This window comes from Alosa alosa, chromosome 14, assembly GCF_017589495.1.
Source record: "Alosa alosa isolate M-15738 ecotype Scorff River chromosome 14, AALO_Geno_1.1, whole genome shotgun sequence".
Classification (NCBI taxonomy): Eukaryota; Metazoa; Chordata; class Actinopteri; order Clupeiformes; family Clupeidae; genus Alosa; species Alosa alosa.
The window spans coordinates 17,326,117-17,348,620 of record NC_063202.1 but is presented as its reverse complement, the minus strand read 5'-3'; the positions used below and the strand labels follow the sequence as shown (position 1 = coordinate 17,348,620).

At 43.3% G+C, this 22,504-nt stretch overlaps 1 protein-coding gene across 1 annotated transcript; it reads left to right on the top strand.

Annotated features, from left to right (window-relative positions):
• Positions 1-3,895: 3,895 nt before the first annotated feature.
• Positions 3,896-22,166, top strand: abhd17c (abhydrolase domain containing 17C, depalmitoylase). Its single transcript, XM_048263762.1, has 3 exons — positions 3,896-4,733; positions 15,140-15,319; positions 21,645-22,166. The coding sequence occupies exons 1-3, from the start codon at positions 4,249-4,251 to the stop codon at positions 21,862-21,864; spliced, it is 885 nt and encodes a 294-aa protein (XP_048119719.1). The 5' UTR covers positions 3,896-4,248; the 3' UTR covers positions 21,865-22,166.
• The last annotated feature ends 338 nt before the right edge of the window (positions 22,167-22,504 follow it).

Below are 22,504 nucleotides of genomic sequence, written 5' to 3'. Positions count from 1 at the left end.
AATTCAGAAGACATTGTAAAGGGCAAATAAGCATGGGATATGCTTACATGCATGGAGCTTGGCAGCAGAAAGCCCACTGTAGCTGAAATTTAAGACGAGGGTTGTTGTTCCTTGTGACCTGGTGCTTATCCATCTCTCACAGCCCAGCAGTCCCTGAATAAAACAAAAGGGAGAAAAAACAGACAAAAACTCAGCAGACCTACACACTCACACAAACTCTTTTCAGTTGCACGTTTTAAATCAGGAAAACAATGTGAGCCATAGAAGCCCCTGAAAAGCAGGTAAGCCATCTGCAGTGGTGTATAGCAGCATCCCCATGCCTATGTGATCACGTCAGATCCTGACGGATCTGCCAGACTAAGTTGCCCTTCCTGTCTCAGGCCTAATTTCATAATGAGGCAAAGCTTATGTAACTGAGCTGGGACAGCGTCTCAGTGCTGCTAAAATATGCTATTTGAAGCGTTTCTGAAACTAGTATCATTTCTGAACCCACCCCCCCTCCCCCCTCAATCCTCCTTTGTGCATTTCTTTTGTGTCCTTCATAGAGCATGGATGTCCCGGAAATTACCCTGCATTTATCCATTTGAAATCGAGCTGATTATAGACTTGCTGGAGTTACTGATATTCATTTATGCCATCTGCACACATTACAGCATTACCTTTACACATTATAGTCCGGGTAATGACATAGAAAAAGCCATATATGCTTGCTCTCTCATATCCACTTGCACAATTTCAGTAAATGACAATTTAAGGGTTTCTCTAGGTGCACATATGGAGAGATATCCTTCTATGTCCCGTGAGAGCAGGTTCTATTAATCCTAGGAATATTGGGGACCATTATCTTTTTATTACTTCTTTATTATAAGGACTATAATGTTATTTGTTTACCTATTGACTCATTGTGCAAATTATAGATTTAGATACAATGGTATCGTCCAAATTCCTATATATAGGAGAGGGAGAGAGAGAGAGAGAGAGAGAGAATTTCCAGATACAATGTCCTGGAGCTTTTATTTTACTCTAATTGATGGTGTGGAATCTGTCAAAATGTGAGTTATATGAAGAGGGAAAAAAGATATGTATACCTTATCTCCTCCAAAATGTAAAACAGATTGACTCTTACCTATCAGAGTACCATACCCGTAATCAAACTGTCTTTCAGGCAATTTCACATCACATTTTTTTTACATACCACGTGCAATGAACACATTGCCCTATCTTGTATTTCACCTTGTCCTCCTGGCTATGACAAATCATACTCACTCCAGTAGCTTGTTACTGATTAGGGGAGAAACTGGTGCACTTCTCATTCCTGTCTATCCCCGCTTCCCTGCTTTTTACCTCTCAGATATGTCAAAATGCGTAGCATCCTGAGCTGAGATCCATCCAACATTTGAATTAAATTACAAAAGGGTCCCTGGGCAGACTGTCTGTTTTTTTTACCACAGGAAATTAACTGACCGAAGCATGAGCCACCTCTTTCCTCTTTGGAAGAAAAAGGTGATTTAATAACCAGCGTATTACATCAGACCTCTGTCATGCCAGCATGTCAATAGGGAATCGTTTTCAGATCTGCAAAATTCTGTTGTCTTTTTAAAGCCATTGCTCAGCTGCACTCAAATGAATATCAACATTGCACAGAGTCCAACCGTCATAGCTTTGGAGAAAATTAAGACACCACTCTGTTTTTTCTTCTATCAGCATAGACATACTGTAGTTATGGCAGCCAGTATTCAAACATAAGTACACCTTTGTAGTCAACTGAGGCAGTGATACAGTGATCACCTTGAAACCAATCTTACAAGAATGGATAGAAGAATCATTGCATTGACATCACTATCCTCTTGCATTAGGACCTGCTGGATGGCAAAATAGCCCCTACATAATTGAAGTAGAAACATAACTATTGATCATGGTGAGAAAAAAAACATACCCTTTGGATTGGACCGTAGCAGACTAAAATAAGGTAATCTTATATCTAATGAGTCAAATTTTCTGCTTTGTCCATGTTAACATTTGCCTGGTCATCTAATGGTTATGGAGACATGAAGAGGCCTACAACAGTCTCTTGCATCCACTGAGCATTTGATGGAGGGTCTGTGAGGATCTGAGTGCTTCAGCAAAATGAAACAGTCATAATACTCAGGTCTACATATTTGTCAGATTTAAGCATCTTCACTCCCTCTTGTCTGAGAAAAAAGATACTGCAAATGCTGCATTTCTGCTGCTAAAGGGGGCCTACAGTATATGCAATTGTTTGTAGACAATGACAACTGGTGAAATTAAAAACATGTTGCCTAGTGTTTTCAAACCTTGAATAAAGCAAATAAATTTGTGTCAATAGTTAATCATTATTAATAATATTAATTAATTTGAAGAGTTGCTGGATGTGTTAATAATACATATTCATATTTATGATGTTTTAACTTACAAAGATTTGAGAGAAATCAATATTTGGTGGAACCGATTTTCAATTAACTTCTTGCATCTTGGCATGCTCTCCACCAGTTTTTGGGTGATTCCTGACATAAAACTTGTTCATGGCTCATTTGTCCATTCAGGCCTGCAACATAAAAAAATTCTATACAGTTAACTTAGTTTCCTTTTCTATAATTGCCTATAACTGTTAATACCTGCAAATATATACAAAACCATTGGGACACCTGCCATAATACCCACAGGAAATTTAATCACATCAAATTCTAAAACCATATTAATATGGAATTGTACCACAGCTTCCACTCTTTTGGGAAGGGTTTCCACAAAATTTCAGAGTGCAAGTATATTTGCCCATTCAGAAGAAGTATTTCTGCATAGAGACTCATTCTTTATGGGTCAGTGAAGTCCTTCCATACCAATCTCGCCCAACAAACTTTTAATGGATCTTGCTTTGTGTACATGCTGGAACCAGAAAGGGCTTCCCTGTTCCCAAAATGTTGTAGTCTAAGCAATAAGCATAGAACTGTCCAAAATGTCGGTACTGAAGCATTAGAAATTCCCTTCACTAACCCAGCCCAACCCCTGAAAAAAAACATACTTTCATCATTATCCCTCAACCAGCGTGCTCCACAGTGCACAAAGCAAGGTCCAGGGCAAGATGTGCTTAAGTGATTTTGGAATGGAAGAACTTGACTGGCTCACAGATCAGGGTTTTACATCATTAAACACCTTTGGGATGGACAAGAGCAGACATTGTGAGCCAGTTCTTCTCATCCAACAGTGCCTGGCCTCAAAAATGCATTTTCTGGATTGATGGGCAAAAATTCCCACAGACCCTCAACAATCTTGTGGAAAGACTTCCCATGAGTGAAGGCTGTTATGGGTTGCAGAATGGGATGTTGCTGTCTAAGTGGGGTATACACTTATCATGCATGCACTTCCTTTATTCCCTCCTCTCCTTATTCTGCCAATTTCTCTTTCGACTACACCTTGATTAGTATATCTAAAACGTATGTAGGCTACTCTCATTTTGATGTTAGCCTGGACGCTGGCCAGCCCGAAATTAACCCCGCCTACACAAATTTAAGTTGGGAGAGATTTGAGAGGCTACTTCGTGTTAATTGGGTCTAGTATTAATTGCTACCTAAGGTCTCCTCATAAAGGGCTCTAGAAATAAATGTCCACCAATATAATTCCCATCATGGCCCTTCGGGGCCTCCGTAGCCTACCTCTGCATTGTAGCTTGAATGTTATTCCTTATTTTTTTTTAAGTGGATTTAGATAAACGCGTCTGCTAAATGAACAAATGTAAATGCAATGTTATGTCTATATTTCCTCAGTTTCCATTTAACATGACGCATAACATCAGATAACCCCTGACGTCAGTATCCATTGGCTCGTGAACTGGGATAGGATATGAAATGTTCCCGGAAGTCCTATATTTGGCGTTCGCCGAGCTGGAGTCATGGCTGCTTACATTGTTTTAGGCTAGTTAGCCTTTCGTTGTATATTAATTTGAATAATACTGGAACCAATACCTCGAACATTCTGCACTTAGTTATTATATCGTTAACCATTTGCCGACCCACAACAACCAGCTCGTTATGTCAAAGGGTTTTTGTACCTCATTATTTTGCTATTAGCTATACAGAACTGTTGGCTAGCCTAGCCAGCAAACGATAGCCGATTCAGGTAACGTTCGCTGGCTGATTTGCCGGCCGAAGATTGCGCATTATTGTATTGCTATTCCTTTTATCAACACATTATTGCAAAGTCAGGGGCTTCTATTAATAATTTTGAGTCTCAATGCCCGAGCAAGGCCCTAGGATGAATGGTTTCTCCCTCGGCGAACTATGCTGGCTGTTCTGCTGCCCGCCCTGTCCAAGTCGTATTGCAGCTAAGTTAGCATTTCTCCCACCGGAGCCCACATACTCCGTGCACACTGATGCAAATGGGACGACAAGCCTTCATTTAACCGAACGTGCTGATTGGCAATATTCCCAACGTGAATTGGATGCAGTCGAGGTATTCAACACCCGGACGAGTAGAGGAAACCGGGTTGGATGCATGTTCGTCCGATGTGCTCCAAACAGTCGGTATACTTTACTGTTTTCCCACGGCAACGCGGTTGACCTGGGTCAGATGTGCAGCTTCTACATTGGCCTCGGCTCGAGAATCAACTGTAATGTATTCTCCTACGATTACTCTGGTTATGGCGTGAGCAGTGGGAAACCATCAGAGAAGAATCTTTATGCCGATATCGAAGCGGCCTGGCAAGTTCTCAGGAACAAGTAAGTACCTACTCCGAATTTATGCTAATAACAGCTTAGCTGCTTTGTAAAGCTAACGGTGTCTCCCACAGAGATGAACTCAACGACCCTGGGCCTTGGAATTGGGCCCACTGACACTGCATATCTGCAAGATAGGGATACAGGGCAGCATCCATTTGTCGGAGATCACCATTAGCTATTCTTTGTCTCCATAGCTACATCATCTACGTCACGTAAACCACTTACAAAAGGGTCATCTAAAACTACTGCTCATTCTACTGTCTGCTACCAGTCGTTTTGATCGTCGCTGATCATACATGATGGCTGTCAGCAGTATTACTGTTGGCTATAGCATTTGTCAATTGTGACGATGACTATTCAGTTCAGACATAATGCTGATTGAGTCGTTTCATAGGGAGGATGCATTTCACGAAGACTAAATTGTATACCTATTCACGAGTAGGCCTGTCCCCTAATTCAGGCTGGGGTACTGTAGGAAAGCAGTTCCTTTTAATACACCTGGTCCATTGTATTGTATATCTATTCACTATATTCTGGAAGGCACACATGATGGGTGATTTGAATAGCTACCATGTCCAAGCTGTGCTGCTACTCACACGGTTGAAAGCTACTTCCTGAAAGAAGACTCAGCGGTAGTTTAGAGGGATGAAGTCATTATGGGATGACTTCCTGCTTGTAGACAACAATAGAGCTCAACGGGAAGAAGTACCAAGATGGCCAGTATTGACCAGTGCTGGAAGGAAATCGCTCCTTTGTTCATTGTGTGGGAAGCAAGAAGCACTTACTGCTGCTGCAGTGGGGAAGAATGAGGAGACATTATACAGTCAGCCACAAATATGTTTTTCTATTAGATATTCTATTTTAGCCCTCATCCTGACTGAATTGCCTTGTTATGCCTTTGTCATGAAAACCTGTAGTTCCTAGACTGGAGAATTGTTTAGTTGAAGGAATAAACTGGGTCATCAGGCATACATTCTTGAACAGACCATAGAGTTTAGATGTATTTTATGTAAGTCTCACTGATCTGAAGATATAGAGTACATGTTGATTTGAGTGAGCATATGTTTCTCTCTGTTGTTCATAGTGCTTCTTGCTCCTAGGAGAATGTAGGCCATCTCAAACCATCACCATTGGTTCCTCATCCAAATAGTTGGTCTATCAGAGACCATCTAGACAGAGTTGTCGGGCACACTTCCGGCTATATTATGGGCTGGTGTCTTTATGGTAATGCAGATTGATTCAAAAGACCAAATGATAGGAAACCCATTTTTATGACAATATAAAAATATGGGACTATTTTTATTTATTTATCACAACCTCTCTTAACATTCTTTTTGACAAGGTTAACTGATGCATCATTTTTTTTATGTAAATTTCTAGGGAAATAACTGTGCGTCCTTCAAGCAATTAAGCTAAATTAAACATTTTGTATATTCAGTGCACCCTTGATTGGTGTTCAGATTGGTTGTGTCATGTCCTTTGGGTTGGATGGTGATGACCTGTAAAACAAAAGCAACATCTTGCAAACAACATCTTGCATTCTCTGAGCCATTCCATTATTATCCTGGTCCTGGAATGTTTGGTTTTCATAGATATCATAATGATGTGATTACTGTAAAATCTTCTGTGAAAACGGTTAGTTCCCCAAAAATATTGATAAATGACCGTGCTTGACATTTGTTCAGAACAGTTTGTCTGTTTTCACATATTACTCTGAGCTGAAATGCAAGTTTAAAAAAAAAAAAAAAAAGCCCTAGGTATGATTAACATAACATTTTGTGTAGAACTTACTACACTCTGGGAAAACCACTCGGTTTCAGTCAAATTCTTCCCATACCAGTGAAACATTAACTAAGCGGAATTCTCAGCCCTTATCATACCTAACAGGTAAAAATAGTTCAAGGGGAACATACCTTTTAAGTAAAGCAAGACCAAAAGTGGTTATTGCCTATATGTTAATTCCTTCAAAACAGATGAAGGCTTTAAAAGGTGTTGCTTGGAAAAAATTGTTAGCACCCTTTATCAACACCTGACACGTTTGCAGTTCCTCTCTTGAAGAGTTTGCCAGCTGTTGGCAAGGTATTAGCTATTGGAAATAAGAACTTGTGAATTTTGCCATCAGTCTGTATTAACACTCAGGTTTTCACTCAACAAATTACTTTAATTGGCTTAATGTGAACATTTACTTATGAAGATCGGGGTTGTAGTCTGATCCGACCAACCAAGTTTTCTAAGTCGACTTAATGCATTGCCATGTACTGTGGATAGTTAAACATAATGTTTCCAAAATCATTTTAATGGCACATAACTAGGGATGTAACGATTACCGGTATAATGGTAAACCGCGATAAAAATGTTGACGATAACAATTACCGGTTTTATTTCATATATCATGATTATTACAGATGATTACTACGGTGTGGAAATTGTGTGTTTAATCCTTCCCAGCTTCATCCAAACCTGCTTTTGACATACAGTAGGCCTGAAACAAAACTGGTACCCTACTGATTCTGTTATCTACTTGATGGATTTAACTGTGGCACAAAGCCAATTAAACATGACCTAGGAAAAAGTGAATGGGTACATGCCACGGTAATGCTATGCTATGAATTAAGAATGCTCAGCTCAGCCAGGTTTGTTTGTGCAGTCAGGATGTAGGCCTATGAATGTGAATGAAAATATGCTCTATAGTAGCAATAGGCCACCTTAAAATGCACCAGAATAAAAGAATCTCCTCAGTAACAATTTTTTACCCTCCCTCAGCACCCCCTCTATGAGAGCACCCCCAGGTGAAAATGAGCTCCAGCATCCCTGGTTAAATGTTGCACTTTTGATAAGGTTTTGCCTATATTTTGTAATATAGTAAATGCTTTCACACTTTTTGAAACAATTTCAGCTTATGTAGGCCTATTAGTGCTTTCTGAACATATTGAACACACTTAAAAATGCCGCAATAATACCGAAAACCGTGATAATTTTGGTCACTATAACCGCGAGGTTAAATTTTTATACCGTTACATCCCTACACATAACCATGACGAATGCCATTGTCTGAGCGGCCCTCTATAGGCGATTACCGACCTAGCAACTTTCTGTGTTTGGGTAGAAAACTATGTTTTCACTTTGGTTACATTGTCTGCTCAGGTCAAAGCTAGCTTGATTCACCTTGTGTCAAGACATTTTCTGTCTGCATTTTTAATCATATTCTGTAGTGATTTGTCCGTTAAGGGTCTCAGAGTAAAAAGTAACTGAAGTGGCAGGAACAAACTACTCTTAATAGATAAGCACACTGCTCACCTGCTCCCTAAGTGTTTTATAGTGCCTTTTTCCACAAGGACCACTCACTTTAAAACCCTCACTGTTCACCCGTCATTGAAGGCCATGTTTGCCTTCCTCTCCAAGTCACCGCTAGCACTTCCCTCTTATTAGAGTGCTGGACGCCATGGTTTCCTCCCTGACCATGCTGAGCTCCCGGTGCTGCCTGCCAGGCTGTGGATAGCCTTTGACTTGCATGGTTGGTTTGCAGCTCAATGATTCGATCTTTGACAAGACGATGACGTGAACTCGGTGGCATTTGTGTTGCCGGTTTTTAAGAGTGTAGGGACTGAGAAAGAGTCCATTGCACTCTGGGTAGTTCAGCTATGAATTACAATCAGCTTTCCATTGGGATTGATAATCTGATTGGGCCAAATAGTATTGTTGGGCGAGGCGTAATGAAGTCCAGCATTAAGCAATTTATTACCCATTCAACCCTTAGGGAGTATCGCACCTCCGAAGCATGATGATGCGATTCCATCGAAATTCAAGGACGGTCCGCTCCCTATGATAAGGCAGTGCCAGGTAAAACTCGCCGTGAAAGTGAGCATGCTATTTTTGTTGGCACTCAAAATAGATTTGCGAGAAATCTCCTTTTTTATAACACAAAACCCCCTCTGCTTGTGTGCTTTCGTCAGAGTGTAGGAGGGAGATTTTTTTCTTCCCGTGGCTGTTGAATCCAGCCCATCTCATCCCATCCCACCCCACCCCGCCCAACCCTGCCTCTCATGGGCTCCAATCTGTTCCCAGCCTCTGGCGTGGGTGTGTGATTGACTATTTGTGCAGTGAGAGGGAATACAGCCTAATAAGGGGGCGGTTCACAGGTGCAGGGCAGCGGTTGGCACCCGGTGGCTGGCTGGGCACAGTCTGTGAGCGCCAAGCTCTCCAGCTCCGCTCTGCAGCCCAGCAGAGGATAAGCTACTGACGGTGGGACACCGGGTTTCTGAATCCTGGTGAGGATGACTATTGTGAAAATCCAGACTGCGGAGCGAGGAAGGGGTGATTTAAATTGCAAACATTGTATGAATTGTGGGTTGCACTTAAAGGCTTTTGAATGGTTCAAATAACATCTTTATAGCACCTGCTATTGTAGAGTCACTGAAGGAGAAGTGTAGGAAACACCCTTTTCTGTTCCCCAATGCAATTGCTTTTAAATCTGTGTCGGGAAGAATGTGCTCAGAGAAGTGTCATTGGATTCAATTACTTGCTCCTCTCCAGCCCGATGGCTCTCGGAGGTCGGACTCGGGTAACAGTGTTGCAGCCAATTGTAGCCCAATTTCCAGCCGCTGAAGAGACAAGACATCACCACGCTCCAGTGTGCTGTGCCGGGGCGGTGAGCACACCTGGCTAGGTGCTCATGGGGGTCGCCGTCTTGTTTTTCTCTGTGTCTGGTGCGCTGCGCTGCGGAGAAAGGTTTGCGGGCCGGGATTGGGTCGGCCTGTCAAATGCCACCCAAGTGTGTTGGGAGCAGCTCGCAGAGAGGAAGCAAGCCAGAGTCAGAGTGAGCCTTAATCTGAAGACAGAGCTGCAGGTAATAAGGGCGGTCGTGGAGTCTGCCTGTGGTACCCCCTAATGATTCAGTCAGGCCCTCATAATGATGGAGTGGAAGGAAAGGATGTCCAGGCATTCACTGGTTCAACAGTGGGGGAAATAAAATAAACCATCTAAGTCTTAGCATGGGTAAAGCCTAGTTAGTGTTGACTGATAGATTACAGTGAAGCACTGCAATAATTGGATTGCAACCACTGTAATTGAGGTCATGATTGAAATCATATCTGCTCTGTTAAGGCTAAGGCTACAACTTGCTGTGTACATAGGAATACAGTACATATCCATGCCATCCGCATCAAAATGTCCCTTATTTCCCACTGAATCTTGCACATCTTGACATTCTTATTTTAGACTTTATTTTATTTCTGTGAACACCTTGGGTCAATTGCATTGCATTTAATGCATTGCTATATAAATAAATGTGACTTGAATTGACTAAAGAATACCACGATGCTGTTAACTTACACCCTTTTCTTCTGTGAGTCAGTGAGGGTACATTCGATATTTTACATCATGCCGTTACGACACTGTCACACATTAAATTAAAGGGGTCATCCTCAGCCACTGGCTCAGTAAGCTGTTTGTTTATGGCCTGAGGTGGGACGTCAGTAAATTATCCTCTCACAGGCAGGAGAGGAGGGGTCCGTATCATCTGTCTTAGGCCAGGCATGCCTGTCACGGATGTGTTAACAAGGGCATGTTCCGCAGCCCAGACCCCTGCTGATTTGCTTTCTCACAGTCTTGACAGGCTGCAAAAGACTTGGCAAGACGACTGTGGGTGGGATACGACTGAGTTCTCTCGACTGATCGTATGGAATTTGTAAAATTTGTCAGCCAGACCTAATTCAGTGCTGTGTGGAAGAGATTGTATAACAAATTGCTCAGACTGGGCCTTATGTGTTGTGTGTTTTATTAGCTGTTGTGCTTTTATTTTATTGCTCATAAAACAAACCAAAAAAAAAGCACGCAGCCTCAGTCGAGCCAGGAATCGAGTCCAGTTCATTTAGCAACGTAAAAGCCATAGCTGCAGCTGCTGCTGTATATTTATGCCTGAAAACTGCAAGCAAACTTTAACTAACTTGTGCTTATCCTGCAGTGGTGGTCAGCCGCTGATAACGTGTCTAATAAGTGATTCCTAAATTGGTAACGGAGAGGGAAGCCCCAGCTTTAGAGACTTAATTAGCATGCCTGCTTGTACCCTTTCAGCAGTGTACACTGAACCATGTCGCAAGAGGATTCATTTGCACTTCCAAGAAAGTATTAAAGGATGCTGCTGGATACGCTTGTATGTGGCACCTATGCTCGCTAATCCTGTTTAGCTGTCTTGACATGTTAAGGGTGTTAAGGATGCAGCTTAAAGATAATTCATCTCTAATTTGCCACCATTTTGGACGGCCTCTTTATTGTTTGCTGTTTAGTGACTCATCAGGTCTCACCGTGTGCTGTGTAAGTTATCAAGCGCAGAGTTTCCTCTTCGCATTCACGTGTATGGTGGCACCCAGATATTACGATCAATTTACGGTCGATTATGAAGCGTGCATAGAGTGTTTATTTTTCGGTTTAGTGTTGGTTGCATCACCTTGCCAAACCAGAGCTTTTGTTATTTAATATTCTGTTCTCTGCGTGGTGTGACATGATCTGAAGCAATTTGACATGTTTATTCATTCACTCCATTCCATAATTCCAGCAACCCACATACCACCCTATAAAAAGACATTGAATGAAAGCACCAGTCAGATGGCATTTTAATATTTAATCCGAGTGACCAAAGGTGAGCTGCGTGTGGTGTGGTCTGCGCTGAGGTGATTGTGAGCCTGTTTGCCAGCGGGGGTCATCATTGCTAATGAATGCAGGGAGGAGGGATGGTCAGTCCTGTGGCTCTGTCGCTGTTTGTTCTCTCTCTGCCGGGTGTTTTCTTGTGCTGAATTGAGAGTAGGTGTTTGGAGAAGAGGATAGTGTTCCCACATCATCCCTGCTTGAGATTGGCTTGAGCTTCTATACAACTCTGACCACACACAGACACACACACATTGGCTATCCTGATTTTACCCCTGTGCAAAATCCTTGGTGCACTGAGTCTCCAGATGCAGCAGCCATTACAATATAGCAGGGGGTCTTCAGGAAAATCAATTACAAGTCAGCACAGACTTGATTAATTGTTAATCTCTCATCATTTCAGTATGGCTGTAGAGATGAGTCCTTCCCGAGCTAAAGGAGCGACCGTGATCTACTCTGTAATGAGTATATCACTTCACTGTTTGCCATTTCAAATGCTAGAATGTCATAGGTTCTCTCTGAGAAATGCCAGCCGGAGTTCAAATAAAATTCCAAGAGAATGTCATGTTGAATTTCCCCTCTGCCACCGCTTACCTCGCCAGCCAGCGAGGACGAGACGTGAATCATTGAGTTCAGAGTCGCTCGGGGCAAAGTATTTCTTCTTGGAGACCTTAAACACTTCTTCGTCATGTTTTGGGAAAAATGAGGACTGCATTGTTGTCTAAGCCACTCTCCCATTCTGTGTGTGCTGAATTTGCGTACGTGTGCAAATTTAATCTGGTTATTAACATGAGGATGCCTGTGCAGAAACGAGGCAGACTTAGCTAATGTTTAAATTAAGGAAAGACGCCACATAGTTTTCATGCAAAGAGAGTGGCCTTGCTTTCTTAAACCAAAACATTGCAGGAACGGGTGTTGTTTCTTCTCTTTAGTGGGAAAGGAAATACATCCGCTTTGTTTATTTTGGCCAAGTGTTTGTTTTCGACATACAGTGACTGCCGTGTGTGGAGTGTTGAACCTTCCAGTATGAGGACATATGTGTCATTATTCTAGATTGAAAACACTTGGGCCCTGGGATTTTCCTTCTTTAGAGTGAGCTATTCCCTGAGCCATCCCAACCATTCACATGTGTGAGTGTGTGTGTGTGTGTGTGTGTGTGTGCGTGCGCGCACTCCAAGAGTGCCGCAGTGGCTGTAGGCCCAGCTCAGCGCTTGGCTGTCAGCTCGCTGTAGCGTGCTTCAGTGCCGTGCCGATCCTGGGTAGGTTGTTCCACACAGCCATAGCCATGCTTGTTTGGACAGGCCATTGCTCACTGCCCTCATTTTTGTGCACGGAAACATGGCATCTGCTGAGCCTGTGCTTTCAATAGCTTTCCGTCTGGGGCAGCCTCTATTTGGACAAGCTTCTTCATCTAAACATCTGCAAGTTTGTCGCTCCCCAAACATAATGACACCCGCACAAAAGGGAGGTTTTAACGATCAATTCCTCATTTGAGGGAAATGTGAAAATAGCTTTGTTTTGCTGACCTGGAAAAGGGTGCTGATTTCTGCCAGCCAGTCCCTCTCATCTATTACCAAATTACCTCCAGATCAGCTCTCCACCCTCTAATCTTGATCTGCGCACACTGTTAGCAACATATTATTTGACCCTAAATGTGTTTTTCCTTCTCCATCTCTGCAGCCACAGCCCCGGGTACCACAATGGCATCAGTGTAATCAAAGCAATCCACCTTTGGCACCCAAACAGACATTAAGATATGTGTGATTGCATGGCTCGTGGCAAAGCCAGATCATTGGATGAATGTGGTTTGGCCGAGCACAGTGTTTTCAAAGCACTTGCGGTTCACGTGGCTTGCTTTGTGAAGAAACTACTCTTTCTTTATTTCCATTACACTGTGATGTAAATTATGCTCTTTGCATAGCTCTCAGCACAGTAGCAATAGGCCTATATCCCTGCTGTTATAGTTATGTAATGCTGAAAGAGATGCACAGTGAAATGCCCCAATCCACTATAGTCAGGCTAGTTTTGTTGCGTTGCTTAAATCCATCTCTTGGTTTTTGGTTGCTGATGAGTAGCAATTTCAAATGTCATTTGGCTCATGTTGCATATACGAGGTTTGGTTTCTAATGGTGGTTAGGTTCCCAGACACTCGGCTTTTTGATTATAATTAACCTGACGTAGAAGTCATGGAAGCGTTGTCATTCTTTTCCAAGTGTTAACCCTTAAAGGAGTACCGTCACACCGGTGTGATGGGAATGTTGAGAAATGAACGTTCTAAAGAATATCTGGGTTCATTGAATTCAACATAGAATTTTAGAACCTTCAATTGTTGCGGAACTTAGAATGTTCAAAAACCTACACCTTTAAGGGTTAAAAATGAAAGGAAGAGTGGTTCCACTCATCAGAGGCTACTGTGTGTCCTCGGTTACAGAAGTGGCATCTATCATCATCCCAGAGATAACATTGTTCAGTTGGTTAGCATAGTAGTCCTGTTTCACGGTCATGTAACGATAAGGAGGGTTATTGAAGCTAATTTGCAAATTATGGAGCACAATCGTTTCATCTCATTAGCTTACACGCTCTCTCTTATTTTAGACAATGAGAAGAGGGCCAAGGATGAAGTCATTGTTTGTCCATTTTATTTATGCAAAGTTAGTCCTCACATCTCAACTTAACCTCTGTAGGTTGTAGTTGGGTTTGAAATGCAGTCAAGAAATGAAGAAGACCTGCATTATCTGCCTGCTACTAGTACTAAAGTGTCCTTTTACAGCAGAAGGAATGCTTTGCCTTCCTGTATGCATATTACAGGGCAAAGTAGATGCGGTCAATAACATGACCAGTTGTTAGTTCCCTCTAATAATGGGACTTCCTTTTGGTGGAGTCACAAATATACTTTAGTCACAAATATAGCTCATCTCCAGCTGCTTCAGTTTTGTCGAACATCCTCACCTGGGCCCGCAGGGACCGGCGGGTCCTTCGGCTTGTAGGGCCTGCCCAGCTGAGGCGACCGCCAGCCCCCAGGGCGGTCAGATATCAAAAGTGGCACCGTTTAGCCTGAAACTCCACGCATACCTGACATGCTGTGCGTTGCCAACTGTGATTGAGTTGCAGCTCGCTCCTCCAGGACAGAGCCCGGCTCTCGCGCTCGCTCTCACATGAGCGTGCCAGGAACGCCAGGGCGAGTGACACGAGAGGAATGGAGCCGTTCCGCGAGTGCCTCTCTGAGGGGCCTGCGCTTTATTAAGACGCACAGAGCCCTTGCCCGAGATCGGCGGGACGGCATTAAGTCCTGACAGCTGTCAGGGAGGCCGCTCTGAGCACATCTTAAAAATGTCCAATAAAAACAACCACTGCTGACATCTACCTGCTCCAGGACATACACAAGCCCTTCTTCTTTCCTCACCTTGTGTTTAGCAGTTAAAGTCTTTGTTTTGACAGTTTACTTGGGTATTTATTGAAGCGTGCCATGCAGCCCTGTGTTCAGACAGAGCGGTGCAATTTAAGCCCGTGTTGGGTAACACTGTCTGGTGCAACAAGATTTACTGCTGTTTTTAAAGGGTGGTTTACTTTAGCTAGCATCTGGAGCCTTAATGCTAATCATGTTATTTGATCTCTTTTTGGTCTGCTTTTATTTAAACTCTTGTTCAGGTGGAGACTTATTATTTTTTGAACTGAAAATCTATGACTGAGCAGAGTTGCCTCACAACCCCCCACCACCCCCCTTCTCCCTCCCCTGTGCCCTTCTCCCTCCCCTGTGCCCTCAGGTATGGAGTGACGCCAGAGAACATCATCCTTTACGGCCAGAGCATTGGCACGGTGCCCACGGTGGACCTGGCGTCCCGTTATGAATGTGCTGCCGTCATCCTGCACTCCCCGCTCATGTCCGGCCTGCGCGTTGCCTTCCCTGACACCCGCAAGACTTACTGCTTTGATGCCTTCCCCAGGTGAGTGGTGCTGGCTGATTGGTGTGGTTTTAGAGGCTGGCTGCCGCGGTCCGCAGCGCAGGTGCTCGGACTCTCGCAGTGCGCTGACCCCAGCCAGTGCACTACCTCAGCAGAAACACCGTCTGCTGCTCTCATGTTTTTCCCCTGTCAGCTCAGCCAGGTTCTCCGCCCTCTTCCTGCCACAAAGCCAATTTACTCCTTTCAGTGAAAAATACACACACCCAACTTTTGACTTGTGCAAGCACACACAGACACACACACGTTTAGTTTGGATGTCCATTATCATCAGGATATCTCTGGCTTTCCATCCGTGTCATTATGTGTGATTTGGAATGCATTTACACGACACGTAGCCCTATGTTTTTTTTTTTTTTTTCCGAGCCATGCTCTTACAAAGTGCTCTAGTGCCTCTCTCACACGGGCTTCAACACGCCAATGAGGTTCCGCGCACACAGCCTCGCTCCAGCATTCTCTCCCCATCACATTGGCTGCCCTCAGCATGTTTCAGCTGCCCCTTTGCTCTTTGTTGTGCCACTGAAAATAGACGTTTGCTTTGAAAGTCGGGCGGCGACGTCACAGAGGTCCTGCTTTAACTTAGCACCTCGTAATGTGCGCCAGGCCTTTTTATGAAGCCGAGCTCAGCTTGTGCCCAAGTAATCAAGCGTTTATGGAACCACACAGCAGTCCAGGAGTTCTTTTGATCCAGATTTCTTGTCTAGGCTATTTCATTTTGTGGGTGCTTGGCTGGCTATGCGCAGGTGGAACTGTGCATGAGTGTACCATTTTCATATCCTCATTAGTTCTTTACACACCACTGTTTTTTCCTCACCTTCACCTCAGCTTATAGTCATGATCGCCGTGCAAACACAACAAACAAAACATATGTCATTATCGCCATAAATAGCATGAAATATTGTGATATTAGTTTCGAGCCTAGTTTGAGGGAGGGGGCCAGTGTGGAGGGCTGAATGGCTAGGGGATTGCCTGCTCACATTGCTATCCTACACTACTCGGAGGAATCATCGCTCTCCGAAAAAATCTTTAGAGGGATTATTTTGGCATGGCGGCCTGGAGACGATGAGTTGGCAATTAACACCATGACATCTGTTACATCAGTTCCTCGGCCTTCTCGATGACAGCCAGAGAGATTTAGTTCTGCCTATCGTTCGCTGGCAGCAGGTGGAAGAGGCACCACTAGTGTTCTATCCTTAGCAGACCTGACAGTGAGCTCTCCAGACTTATAAGCACAAGGAGAATATAGTCAGGATATATTGCGTGCTTTGCTACATTATGCATTTCCACAGATGAAGAGAAGGCAATTTGAGGCGATCTATTAAAAAAATAATCATACAGAAATAATGAATATTAAACTGACGTGTTGGTGCAGCGGATCACAGCAAACTAGTGTGCTATTAACACCGTCTCCTCATCTCTTCGGAAAGAGACTGCCTCCTGAGAGTCTAAACATTTTTTTATTTTTTCTCTGGGTGGGAGAGGTGAGTGGCAGCTAGAGAAGTGTAAGCACACACCTTACCAGGATCTTTGATGTATTGTGCCACAGCTTTTGAAGTGTGTGTGTGTGTGTGTGTGTGTGTGTGTGTGAGCACGTTTGTGTTTTGTGTGTGCGTCTGGAGATGCTCGTTGCGTCTAGCTGCCACGTCTGGCGCTAGAGATAAAGTGTAAACATGACATTTGAGGCCTCAGCTGCGTGAGCGCGCAGAGCCTCAATCAGAGAGCCGTCTCCATTGAGTGGACAGGATGTGATGGAGCACTTTTGTATGGGCTCCACTTCAGACTTGGCCACTGTGTTTTCATATCGCGTTACAGCACGCCATTTATCACTTAATGTGTTTTTCGGCATTTTTCAGGTAGGAGGACCTGTTTTTCCTCTTTACAAAAGCCATTTCTCAGCTAAGAGGACAGCTCTGTTTTTCAATGGTCTGGCCAGTGCTGGGTTGTGGAAACTGTAGCGGTCCTTTGAGATGAAGATTACATTTTTGTTTTGAAGTCTTAAGGAGGATGACACGTGCTGGTGCCATGTTCTGTCTGAATACCTTCCTCAAACAGGCGTCGCGTGGCTAGCGCTTTCACACGCTGTTGATTTAAGTGCGGTTCAAGTTTGTTGCGCGTTAAGCGTTTTAAAGACCCCTCCAAAGATCAAAGCAAGTGCACGTGTGTGATTTCGGACACGCGTGTGAATTTAATTCACAGTACTGGTCCCCCGCCGTGCTGAGAGCATGGCACACTGTACACTCGACTGGGCTTTAATGAGACCCGCCACTGGAGCGCCTGTGCGGAGATTTGAAGGAGCCCTGGCCAGCCATTTTTTAATATCAGCAGGTGAATGAGCTTTTGATCCCAGACCTGTGTGGTACACACGCAGAATAACAAGCACAAGCAAATGAGCTGTAGAGGCTGGGCTAGCCTGAGCAGGACTCAGTCAGGGCTCACAACATGTTTGTTTGTTTGTTTGTTTGTTTGTTTTGTTGGGGGTGGGTGGGTGGTGGTGGTGGTGGTGGGGGGGCTGGAAATGGCAAAAGAGAACCATGCAATTTGTCTTTGCTCTGTAGCCTGTTCAATTGATTTCTTGCTAATTGTAGTAATCGCACACTGTAGTGCAGAAGCTGTCAGAAGTATGCCCCTAGTGACATGAACAACAACAACATGTACATTGGTCATGATCGGCATGCATGTTTATCCAAATGAAAGGATTCCTCAGAATTACAGGCCTTGAATGATCTTTGTATGTTGGCAGTTAAAAGCCTACATGTACTTGACATTTATTGTAAAAACTACAAACAAAGCTTCTGAGCCAGCAGCCAACAGTTGATTATGTGGCTTTCATTTCACTTGAATGGAGTAGGATCATTGTCCATAATATAAACCCTATGAAAATGTAAAAAAAAAAGACCTTCATATCATCATTTGTGAAACTGAAAGTAAGTAAGCAATTACTGATATTTCTTATGCAAGTTCACTTTTCACAACAGAACATTGAAATAATACATTGTTATGCAACACCTGAAACTTTCGCCTTCTATTTGCATGAGAACTATTTTGTTTTCCCTCAGCGGAAACCACAAAAAGGGGTAACAAAATCATTTAAAAACAAAACTGTGTGAATTATCCTCTCTTGTTTTGGCAAGTAGCTGTATAATAAGCAATGCATTGGCAATACATTATCCAATACTTATTTGTTTAAAATGGTTAGAATGTCTAGAGTTTGTTTTAAGTCAGTTACAGCTTTGAACAGAAGAAGTGATGCCATGTAAACATTACAGCCTCAAACAAATTAACATACTGGCATTTTATCACTACCTCATTAGATTTGCACAATTGGACCACATTTTTTGGATAAAGGTGTTTGTGTGGAGTTCATTATAATCAAGCTATTACTCTAATCATCCGCTGTTTTATTTGGCTCCCTATAATCCGTCACTTTGATAGTGATCCTTCATATCATCACATGCTTTCGTGCTCTTAACATAAAAGTGAATTGTTGGTTGACAATATTCCTGGAAGATTCTGAAGCCTTTCCATTTGAGGGATCTTGGTAAAGGGTTTGCTGAGAGTAGGTTTAGAAGCTCTCCTGCAATTCGATTCTTTTGTGATGTCCTATAGCCACTCACACGAGGCTGGCATTTTCCAAGCAGAAATGATATAAGTGGTCTGAATCTGGGGTCTTATTGTGGCAGTAATTGCGACGAACTTCGGTTGTAATCTCCGAGCAAAAGATACTGTCTGCCCCTGGCTTTATCCTTTCAGAATTTTTTTTTTAGTCAAGCTAGTCACAATGATCACAAGTCTGCAAAACAAGTCAACAGAAAGAAGGCTGACCCAGAATTCATTCTTTTCTCTTCAGGCTGCTTTGCCTCACTCACTCACTCTGGGTGGAAGTGGAATTAATGGTAGCTACAGGGTACACACTTCATTATATTCCGATTGTTACTCTCTCTCTCTCTCTCTCACTCCCCTCACTGCTGTGTCTGTCACTATCCCCTCTCCCTTCTCCTCCTCTTTGATGAATAGATCCTAGATACTTTTTCTCTCTTCCAGTGCCTGCTTATGCTGGAGCTTTTGTAATGACTTCTCTGTAGTGAGCAATTGAAATGTCTGTGTGCTAATGGGGCGATGTCCGTTCGCGGACCACGTCTGTAATGAATGTGCAGTTAGGCCATGCTAATGGGATCGGGCGCCAACACGCTTTGATGCCAAGCAAATAGGCATGTGGGTCGGGATAGGGCATCGTATTGATGCGCTCAGGTGTTTTTTTTTTTTTTTAAAGGTATCTGTTGAGGCCTTAGGTGATGGTGGAGAGAGCAGCCATAATTGATTCTGCATTACCCAACTCCTGGTGTTGTCAAAAGAGCTGAACTTCTAAGGAGTGAGTGAGTGAGCGTGTATGTGTGTGTGGCCTATATTTTCCTCTGCTGTCCAGTGGTCCTTCAACTTCTCATGAGACATATCTTGGTGTCAGTGGGCAGAGTACTGACAGTACCAGGAAGATTGTGCCTTTCTGTGTGTATGTGTCTCTGTCCATTGCACCATCCAGAGCCACAATCAGATCTCTTGCTACTAAACTCCAGGCTTAATGCCGCCATGTGCGAAAGAATTGTGAATGGACAGTCGAGACTTTATGAAACTTTAATGAGTCGGCCGTCTCCAAAGATTTCGCTTGGCTGCAGTGTGGAATGGTTTGGAATATTAAGTGCGTCCACGGTGAAAAGGTGTCAGATGAGCTTCCCCCCCCCTCACCCTCGTCCAGGGGAAAAGGGAAGAGGCAAGCGTGGTGCTAAATTTTTATGTTGCTTTTGGCAGCTCGGAGCTCCAGATGCTTCACTGGAGCTCGGAAAGCCCAGTCACTCTGGCATCTCCCATTTTTCTTTCAGGCTTCACACAGTGTGCGCATAACAATGTTGTCATTGTGCCACACTTGTGCTTTTTTTTTTTCTGGGCTTAAAGTGTCCATGTCTCTCTCTAATAGTGTATGCTTTTGTGATGTGTATGAGTGTGCGTGTTAAGGAGCCCATGAGGGATGGTGCTGGGAGGGAAAGCAATCAGCGGGCGAGATATCGGGATGGAACCAAAAAGAACAGCAGTGAAGAATTTAGAGGTTCAGCTTAAAGAGAACGGTAGGGATCTCACAGACCGGGTCACTGTGTCACACGTGGAATATCGCTTTCCCCCTGCTTGGATCTTTAAAACTTTTATACAAACATTCCTCTCTGTCTTTTTTACCCCACCGTTTCAGCTCTCTTTCTTTCTTTCTTTTTCTTTCTTTCTTTCTTTCTTTCTTTCTTTCTCTCTTTTTTTTTCTCTCTTTCTCTGCACTCCCTACCAATATCCAGAAGAGCAGGCAGTGCTCTCTTTATTATGCACCTTGCACAGCACAGGATCCAATCCACTCGGAGAGATGAAAGCCCCCTTTATCGCGCTCCCATCCGTGTGAATGGAATCAATGCTGCTGACTCTGTTTCGCACTGTTTAGATAATTGTCTTCGTCTGTCTAGAATGTAATTACTCCGTCACTCTGTCCATACATTAATCTCCTACCTAACCCCAATTTCAGAGTCGCCGCTCTCTAAGGAGACAGATAAGCAACAATTAGTCATGCAGTGAGCTAAATTAATTAGTATGCATAATTGAAATGAAGCTGTTAGAGAGGTAGCATGAGGCCCCGGGCCCAGACTCTCATCCCCCCACGGAACATCCTCAGTGGGAGTACGGTGACTACCGAGCATAAAATGGGACATTTATGCACCTTTTTTTCAGGTCCTCACATTGCGACTTGTTTGTGCCTTTCCTTTTCCTTTCCTAGTTTCTGTCTAAGTATGCAAACATGTGATTTGACACATTTAAGACAGACACAATCGCCCGCCCACACACATAGAGGCACTTGGCAGCTTTGAATGAATGTTTGTGTTGTTCGATACAGGCTCAGTTTTTGTTTTTTTTTGGCAAGAACATTCGTTATCTCGTCAGGCCAAAAAAAAAACAAAAAAACAAATGTGCAAAGAAAAAGAGTTTTGTTTCTCTTTGAAGTGCTCATCCTTCTCTCTCATCCTTTCTAGCAGTGAGGAACGAAAAGTTAAGTAGAAAACTATACTATGGAACAGCAGTGGTTATTCAACCATTTGTTCTTTCTTTCTTTCTTTCTTTCTTTCTTTCTTTCTTTCTTTCCTCCCTTTCTTTCTTTCTTTCTTTCTTTCTTTCTTTCTTTCTTTCTTTCTTTCTTTCTTTCTTTCTTTCTTTCTTTCTTTCTTTCTTTCTTTCTTTCTTTCTTTCTTTCTTTCTTTCTTTCTTTCTTTCTTTCTTCTATTTTCAGTATTGACAAGGTGTCCAAGGTGGCATCTCCTGTGCTGGTCATTCACGGCACGGAGGACGAGGTCATCGACTTCTCACACGGCCTGGCCATTTACGAGCGCTGCCCTCGCGCCGTGGAGCCTCTGTGGGTGGAGGGAGCTGGCCACAACGACATTGAGCTCTACGCTCAATACCTGGAGCGACTCAAACAGTTCATCTCCTTTGAGCTGCCTGCCTCCTGAAGACCCCCGCTGCCATCCACCGCCCCTGCACCAACACACACCTATAACCCCCACACACACACACACACACACTCTCACCTCCCCCTCCCCCTCCCCCAGCCCATGTTCAGTCAGTAGACCCTAACGCACATATTTGATCTGGTCCTCCGTGAAAAGGGGGTTGGAGGATCTGATCGGTATTTTGCACTTGCTACCGAAAGCTGAACATTTTCCCAGCCTCTTGAAGATATGATCATTGATTGCCCATTTTGTCTGTGTTGGGGTTGGGGAGGAGAGGAAAATACATTTTAAATAATTTTGAAGTGACTTTGTATTCTTTTTTTATATACCTGACAAAGAACACTGACATTTTTTGCACCTCACTTGCGTATTAAATGTTTTGTTGTTGTATTATTTTCTCTCCCTTTGATTGATTTTGTTGACTACCCATGCAGGGTAAACGGATGCACTTTTTTGTGCTGAAATTTTCAGGTGATTGCTCTTTATGTTCTGATGTGTGTTTTTTTTTTTTTTTTTTTTTTTTTTTTCATTTGTTGATTTTCTTGGCATTCCATTTTAATCTCCTTGCAGAAAATGAGAGGAATTCAATGTTTTTTTGTTTGTTTTTTAACTGACATGGCCAGTGTGTGGTGTGTATGTG